This window comes from Colobus angolensis, unplaced genomic scaffold (genome assembly GCF_000951035.1).
Source record: "Colobus angolensis palliatus isolate OR3802 unplaced genomic scaffold, Cang.pa_1.0 Scaffold11, whole genome shotgun sequence".
In the NCBI taxonomy this organism is placed as follows: domain Eukaryota; kingdom Metazoa; phylum Chordata; class Mammalia; order Primates; family Cercopithecidae; genus Colobus; species Colobus angolensis.
The window spans coordinates 1,932,635-1,940,810 of NW_012112030.1; the positions used below are offsets into that span (position 1 = coordinate 1,932,635).

The window sequence follows — 8,176 nt, forward strand, 5'->3', positions numbered from 1 at the left end:
CTGGTGGCCAATTCTGGGTAATGCAATCTCAAAAGGAGGCTTTTCGGATTTCCTCCCAAGCATTATGCTGGTCAGAGAGATGCTGCACCATCAGAGGGAAGAAATGTAGAAGTTGAGAATTTTCTTGCCTTCTACCAGGGGAAGCCCAGGAAAAGACGGAGGAGGGGACAAGAAAATTCACCTTGCAGTTTTTCCACCAATACTTCCTCTTTAGCTTTGCAGCACTGCTCTCAAATTGTGATGCTCCTGCCTGCAAGGCATCAGCTCGGTCATCCAGCTCTGACAGCTTCTGGTCCCTCTCCAGGACCTTGTCCACGTTCACACGTATGATGTCCACCACCTGAGGAGGGCACAGAAACAAAGCTACTAAACTTCCTGCCAAAGACAGAGGAAAGAACAACCACCAGAGAATCACAAGTCTGGCCCTGTGCAACTCTAAAGGGTGATCTGCCTCTCGGGGCCTTTTTGACTATTCTCCTATGAAAAAAGGAGAAAAGATAAGAAGTTCCCTTTTGTTCCAAACTCCTAGATTTGGAAACTCTCAGAGAAACAGCTATCTACCTACCTCCTCCACTTGTGCCTGGGTTTGCTGTAGTCGTCTGTTACTGGTCAGGTTAGGAGGAGGGCCAGGGGGACCCCCACCTGGGGCAGTCCCTTCTGTCCCTTCAGCAGGTGGCTGAGCTGGAGCAGACCTGTGAAAAGACATGGGCAGGGTACACAAAGTGACCAAGACAAGAAAGGAGCAGGGCATGGTAGCACACACCTGTAGTCTCAGTTACTCAAGAGGCTGAAGTGCTCCTCGCATCCTCCTGGCCCAAGAGTTCAAGGCCAGCCTGGGCGTCATAGCAAGACCCCATCTCTGAAAAAAACAGACAAAAAGGGCCGGGCGCGGTGGCTCACGGCTGTAATCCCAGCACTTTGGGAGGCCGAGGCGGGCGGATCATGAGGTCAGGAGATTGAGACCATCCTGGCTAACACAGTGAAACCCTGTCTCTACTAAAAAATAGAAAAAATTATGTGTGCGTGGTGGCGGGCACCTGTAGTCCCAGCTATTCAGGAGGCTGAGGCAGGAGAATGGCGTGAACCTGGGAGGAGGAGCTTGCAGTGAGCCGAGATCGCACCACTGCACTCCAGCCTGGGCGACAGAGCGAGACTCCGTCTCGAAAAAAAAACCAGACAGACAAAGGACTCACAGGCATCCTCACCCCAAACCACTTAAACAATTATGATTAGGCTATACAAAAGAATGGATTCTTATTCCTTGGCAATCTGAAGTAGGGAGATGCAGCATAGAGGCAAGAAGTAAAAGATGAAAGACTCTGTCTGCAGCAACATTCGGATGGGGTTCAGGGACATCCAGGATGGCATCAAGAGATCTTGTCTGGGGCTATCCTTTGACCCAACTCAAACAAGTCCTCTGCCATGATGGCTACAGGGACAAATGTGTTAGCCTTGTCCTACATGGCATTTCCCTACTGATAATGGTTTGGTTGTGTCCCCACCCAAATCTCAACTTGAATTGTATCACCCAGAATTCCCACATGTTGTGGGATGGACTCAGGGAGGCAACTGAATCATGGGGACCATCTTTCCCGTGCTATTCTCGTGATAGTGATGAAGTCTCACAAGATCTGATGGTTTTATTAGGGGTTTCTGCTTTTGCTTCTTCCTCATTTTCTCTTGCTGCCGCCATGTAAGAAGTGCCTTTTGCCTGCCACCATGATTCTAAGGCCTTCCCAGCCATGTGGAACTGTAAGTTCAATTAAACCTCTTTTTCTTCCAGTCTTCGGTATGTCTTTATCAGCAGCATGAAAACAGACTAATATAGTAAATTTGTATCAGTAGAGTGGGGCGTTGCTGAAAAGATACCCAAAACTGTGGAAGCAACTTTGGAACTGGGTAACAGGGAGAGTTTGGAACAGTTTGGAGGACTCAGAAGAAGACAGGAAAATGTGGGAAAGTTTGGAACGGCCTAGAGACTTGTTGAATGGCTTTGACAAAAATGCTGTCAGTGATATGAACAAGATGGTCCAGGCTGAGGTGGTCTCAGATGGAGATGAGGAACTTGTTGGGAACTGAAGCAAAGGTGACTCTTCTTATGCTTTAGCAAAGACACCAGCAGCATTTTGCCCCTGCTCTAGAAATTTGTGGAATTTTGAACTTGAGAGAGATGATTTAGGGTATCTGGCAGAAGAAATTTCTAAGCAGCAAAGCATTCGAAAGGTGACTTGGGTGTTGTTAAAAGCATTTCATTTTAAGAGGAAAACAGAGCATAAAAGTTCAGAAAATGTGCAGCCTGATGATGCAGTACAAAAGAAAAAAAAACACTTTTTTGAGGAGAAATTCAAGGCAGCTGCAAAAATTTGCATAAATAGCAAGGAACTTAATGTTAACCCCCAAGACCATGGGGAAAATGTCTCCAGGCCATGTCAGAGGCCTTCACAGCAGCCCCTCCCATCACAGGCCTGGAGGCCCAGGAGGAAAAAGTGATTTTGTGGGCCAGGCCCAGGGTCCCCATGCTGTGTGCAGCCTAGGGACTTGGTTCCCTATGTCCCAGCCACTCCAGCTATAGCTGAAAGGGGCCAACGCAGAGCTCAGGCCCTGGCTTCAGAGGGTGGAAGCCCCAAGCCTTGGCAGCTTCCACATGGTGGTGAGCCTGCAGATGCACAGAAGTCAAGAACTGAGGTTTGGGAACCTCCACCTAGATTTCAGAAGATGTATGGAAACGCCTGGATGCCCAGGCAAAAGTCTGCTGCAGGGGCAGGGCCCTCATGGAGAACCTCTGCTAGGGCAGTACAGAAGGGAAATGTGGAGTCGGAGCCCCCACACAGAGTCCCTACTGGAACACTGCCTAGTGGAGCTATGAGAAGGTCACCATCCTCCAGACCCCAGAATGGTAGATCCACTGGCAGCTTGCACCGTGTGCCTGGAAAAGCTGCAGACACTCAACACCAGTCCATGAAGGGAGCCAGGAGGGAGGCTGTACGCTGTAATGTCTGTCAGTTCACCCCTTTTTATATTCAAGTTATTGGTTATGGTTATTGGTTTAAATGCCCAGTTATTGGTTATGCTTCACACAAGATGAGGAAATCAGAGCTACCATAACAGCAGCTTAGAAAATCACCAAAGGCAAAGTCTATGTAGGTGGAGTGAGTTAGGACTGTTTGTTTGCTTTGTTTTTGGCAGAGAAAACGGGGATTTCACTTAGACAGAATCTGGGGCCCAAAGCAATTACATTAGTTATGGAAACTGTTCCAAGAGCATAGACAGGAAGCAAAGATGCTAGAAATTGTCCTCAATGTGCACGCATTATAGACATTCTGTCCCTTCCTTTTCTGGATTTGGCACAGAGTCTCGGTTACAGAGATGTAAGTCCCTTGGTTACTTACATCCCCAAGAGAGATCTTGGTTTACTGTACTATACACACAGAGAATGTTCTCTCATTCTGTACCACTCAAAGCTAGTGTGTGGTCTTCAAGACAAACTCTTCTCTGTGTCCCAAAACACGGAGGCTAAACTCACCTCCTAAAGAATTCCCAGAAGTATAACCTAAGTCATGAGATGTTCTCGGCCAAGGAAGCACCCACAGGCAGTGGGGAGATCACTCAAATTTGATGGAGAACAGTAATTACAGTAAGAACTCAGACAGAAGCAGAATCTCACCAAACATACTTCACAGGAGCAGTCCAAGAGTAAATGCAACAAAAATGAAACCATCACAAAGTTACCAAAAAGGAAACTATTTGACTAATAGAACTAATACCCAGAAGCTCCTCCTCCTTGATTAAGTGAATTTCTTTTAGTCTAAAAAGATAGAGAATAACTCCTCAGAAAGGCTATAGTAGCAGATTACACCTGACTCATTCTCCACTTAAAGGATCGCTTTCCCATTTCTCTCTAAGGTGCAAAGGAGGTAAAGCAAAGATAGATACAAAATCATGGGAGCCTTAAGACTCTTGTCCTGCCACTGAGCTAGCTAAGCAATCTAGTTCTCGACTTAGGGCAGAAAATTCAATGACTAGGTAGCAGCCAGGGTTGGAAGCAGTCCAGGATGGTGGCACCAATGACAAGATTAAGGTCAGAGACCTCATGATGCCCCGCTAGCCACCAGGATTTCTCCGCTGCCTTCTGTTCATCCCACGTGGATACTATCTGGAGGCCCCCTCCCCAAAATGAAAACAACTGGAATTCTACGGCTTGCCCAAAATGCATAGAACACTCATATCTGGTTAAAACCATAGAAATCAAAAGAAAAAGTGAAATGGCTATGAAGTATTTGCAAGGCCAATTTCACTTACTACTTGTTGGGAGTTGGAAACACTCAGCGGTAAAATATCTAGGGATAATTACAACCCTTATGTAACACAAGTAAATCTTTCCCTTTTTTGTCACTTATAGAAGCAACATAAATACATCTAGGACCAGGCCAGGGTAGTAATCAGAAAGAAAAATCTGTATTAGACATATTGAGGTCTTGAAAGAGAAGTACTTCATTTGTTTAGCCGTAGTTTTCCCACAGGATCTTGTGAAGCGGGTGATGTTGAAGATTGCTGGAGACTAAACTGTGTGTGTTGGAGGAAACGGGGAAAGCTCAGCTCTCCCTATTTCTCCTCCAAATATTTGGTAAGACTCGGTAATAGAAAAACGTCTCCTATACGAGTGGCCTTGGCATGAACAGCCGCTTGGGATGACAGGCCACTATCCCACTACCCCTTGAGTCTTTCTGAACTGCTCACCTGGTGCCAGAGAACTGGTAGATAAGTTTCTGGAACTTTGCTCACTGCCATGAGGGTGGCTAGACATCACACTTTGGGTGAGGGGTAAACAAATCCAGAGACTGGAGGGCAACCCAAGTTAACAACTGGTAGTTGCACCCATGACTGTCTTTCCTGAAGCGCTAAGCAGTGATTTAGCCAGATGACAGAAATGCCTTTCGAGTCCCTTGCCCAATTGTCCTCATCCACCACCCCCAGCCCCCGCCCTCTCCGAGTCTCCGCTATACCAAAACCAGAATGAGGCGCCACTCAGACGACAGGAGACGGTGCAATGATTGCGGGACCCCTGCGCCCCTGCCCCGCCCGTGGGGTGCTAGCTGTGGCTGGTGCGAGAATGCGGTGCTGGCCCCCCTCCCTGGGGGTAGCCTGGTCCGGAGGCGGCGCGCGGTGGTGGCTCCCCGCGTTGCTGCAGCTGCTGCAATGCGCCATTTTCCGTCCCGCAGAGTCGGGAGCTTGGAGTGAGAGTTGTCAAGGAGGTGCCGAGCCTCCCACACCAGAGTCAACTCACATTTTTCTGACAGAGAGAGTGAGGGTCTGTTCCTCTCCCGAGGCTGCGGCGAGACACCCGGCGGGAGACGCTGCGGCTGAAGTGGGCGCAACTGCCGAGCTCCGCCTGGCGCTGACCACTCCGAGGTCTAGCTGCGGTGGAACTTACTGCAGCTGCCGCGCCGGCCCCCGCCTTTATTAGCGCTGACCACGCCTCCCGGATAACGGTGACAACCCCGCGGCCCAATCCATGCCCAGGACGGTCGCCCGGCGCTACAAGCCTAGCCCGCCCCGCCCCTGCCAATTGCCAGTCCCAAGTCTCCTCTCATCCGACTCCGGAAAGGAGCGGTTGCTCTGAGCATCCTTCAATGATCAATGCAACCGTAGTTTGCGCTCCAGTCTGGCGGAGGGACGGGGCGGGGTGGAGGTGAGATCTGTGCCTTCAGGAGTTCATTCGGCATTTGTGGTGTCTCCCAACCAATCGCTGGGCAGTTACTGAAGACCGTGCCCGCCCCTGCCCCGCCCCGCGCCGGGACTCGCGCGTTCCGCGGGAGGCGGTGGCTCCGTGGTGCGCGCCCAGCCCTGGTGCCCAGCCCTGGTGCCCTGCCCTGGCCCTCGCTCCGCCCCCACCGCCCCGCCTCTGACTAACGCTTTGAGGGTGCGGGATCCTCGAGACACAGCCGCAAGCTCCCGGTGCCAGATAGCAGATGCGGGGTTCAGTCCCACCAAAGCAAGCACGAAACTTTCGTTCATCCGTTTCTTTCAACATGGCCTTCCTAAATTGAACTCCCTCCCAAACTTGTTCCAGTCCAGGTTACCACATCGACTCAGTAGCCCAGACCAGAAACCTGGAAACCATCCTAGATTGCCTCCCCTTCACCTTTACCTCTCCCCCAGTTATCTGCCAAGTCCAGCTGATTTTTCCTTCTTGGTATTCCGGTAATTATTTCCCCTCTGCTCACTATTATCCGTTTCCTGGACTCTATCAGTTGGAAAATTCACCATTATTTTATGTTCCACTATGAAAAAAGGTTATACGGCCGGGCGCAGTGGCTCACACCTGTAATCCCAGCACTTTGGGAGGCCGAGTCAGGCAGATCACCTGAGGTCAGGAGTTCGAGACCAGCCGGGCCAACATGGCGAAACCTCTGTCTCTACTAAGAATACAAAAATTAGCCGGGCGTGGCGGCGGGCGCTTGTAATCCCAGCTACTGGGGAGGCCGAGACAAGAGAATCGCTTGAACCTGGGAGCCAGAGGTTGCAGTGAGCCGAGATTAGCCGAGATTGTACCACCGCACTCCGGCCTGGGCAACAGAGCAAGACCCTGTTTCAAAAGAAAAAAGAAAAAAGGTTACAAATTATCTGTGACAAATGCTTTCCTTACCACTTAGCATTTTTGTTTTACGTGTATTGAAAATACAGATTTATATACATACTGATTTCTATCATATTTCACTCTTGTGCATGCATAAAAAGGGAAATAGAAAACAGTAGCATGGTAACTATCCCTAAAACTTCACATTCAGAAACTGATTGTTAGTGATTCATTTTTTTGACTCAGTCTTGGATGTCCATGAATTTCTACGCAATATAGTCCTCTGTGCATGTCATAAGGGCTTTGGTAATGCAGCATTTCCTAAGAGTGTGCCTCTCCAGGCTCTAGAGTTTTCTTCCAAGCCTCAGACATCCATTTGGCAAGCTTTGATGCTCGTGAGCAGGTATGACAAATATAGTTTGACTGCTGTCTGACTAATAGCTAAAGTGAAACATCCCAGTTAGAAGATATTAAAATGAAACACACACACACACACACACACACACACACACACACAACAAAAAACCAAGTGCCTCCTAAGATCAATGATACATCATTCTGCTTCCATTCTTGCCATCCTTCACATCCATTCTCTAAAAATCCACCAAAGTTATCTATCCAAATGTCAGAGGTCTTCTGAAAAGCTTTAAACAATTGCTCTTGGAAACATAATGCATTCATCATATGTGTTTATCCCATTCTCCTCCTGAAACCACATCAAAATGGCAAGTTAGGGGGAAAAAAATGACAATTTGGAAAAGTTTGCAAAACATTATAAGCCCCCAAAGACAGAAAAAATGGGGCCAGGCGCCGTGGCTCACTCCTGTAGTCCCAGCTACTTGGGAACCTGAGGCGGAAGGATAGCTTGAGCCCAGATGTTCAGGTTGTAGTGAGCCGAGATCATGCCACTGCACTCCCACCTGGATGATAAAATGAGACCCTATCACCAAAAGAAAAGAGAAAGGGCCGGGCGCGGTAACTCACACCTGTAATCCCAGCAATGTGGGAGGCCAAGGACGGCGGATCACTTGAAGCCAGGAGTTTGAGAACAGCCTGGCTCACACAGCAAAATGCCGTCTCTACTAAAAACACAAAAATTAGCTAGGCATGGGCACCTGTAGTCCCAGCTACTCGGGAGACTGAGGCAGGAGGATCACTTGAACCCGGGAGGCGGAGGCTGCAGTGAGCCGAGATCTTGCCACTGCACTCCAGCCTGGGCAACAGAGCGAGACTGCGTCTCAAAAAAAGAAAAAAGTACTTTGTCCAATTTGTGGTTTCTCCAAGTCTGTCATTTGTTTCTTAATCCTCTTCACATAGTCTTGGCGGGGCACCATGGCTCATGTCTGTAATCCTAGCACTTTGGGAGGTGGAGGCATGTGGATCACCTGAGGTCAGGAGTTCAAAACCAGCCTGGCCAACATGGCGAAACCCCATCTCTACTAAAAATACAAAAATTAGTCGGGTGTGGTGGGTGCCTGTAATCCCAGCTACTCGGGAGACTGAAGCAGGAGAATCACTTGATCCCAGGAGGCAGAGTTTGCATTGAGCTGAGATTGTACCACCGCACTCCAGCCTGGGTGACAGAGAGACTCTGTCTCA

At 49.0% G+C, this 8,176-nt stretch overlaps 1 protein-coding gene across 3 annotated transcripts in view; it reads right to left on the reverse strand.

Annotated features, from left to right (window-relative positions):
* VAMP1 (vesicle-associated membrane protein 1 (synaptobrevin 1)) overlaps positions 1-5,731 on the reverse strand; it is a 10,261-nt gene extending 4,530 nt beyond the window's left edge. For all 3 annotated transcript variants that reach the window (XM_011951753.1, XM_011951761.1, XM_011951748.1), the window contains exons 1-3: positions 5,285-5,731; positions 566-692; positions 182-340 (exon numbers count right to left, since the gene is read on the reverse strand). In XM_011951753.1, the coding sequence (XP_011807143.1) occupies positions 182-340; positions 566-692; positions 5,285-5,286 (288 nt within the window). In that variant the 5' untranslated portion in view covers positions 5,287-5,731. The remainder of the gene's footprint in view (positions 1-181; positions 341-565; positions 693-5,284) is intronic.
* Positions 5,732-8,176: the final 2,445 nt, after the last annotated feature.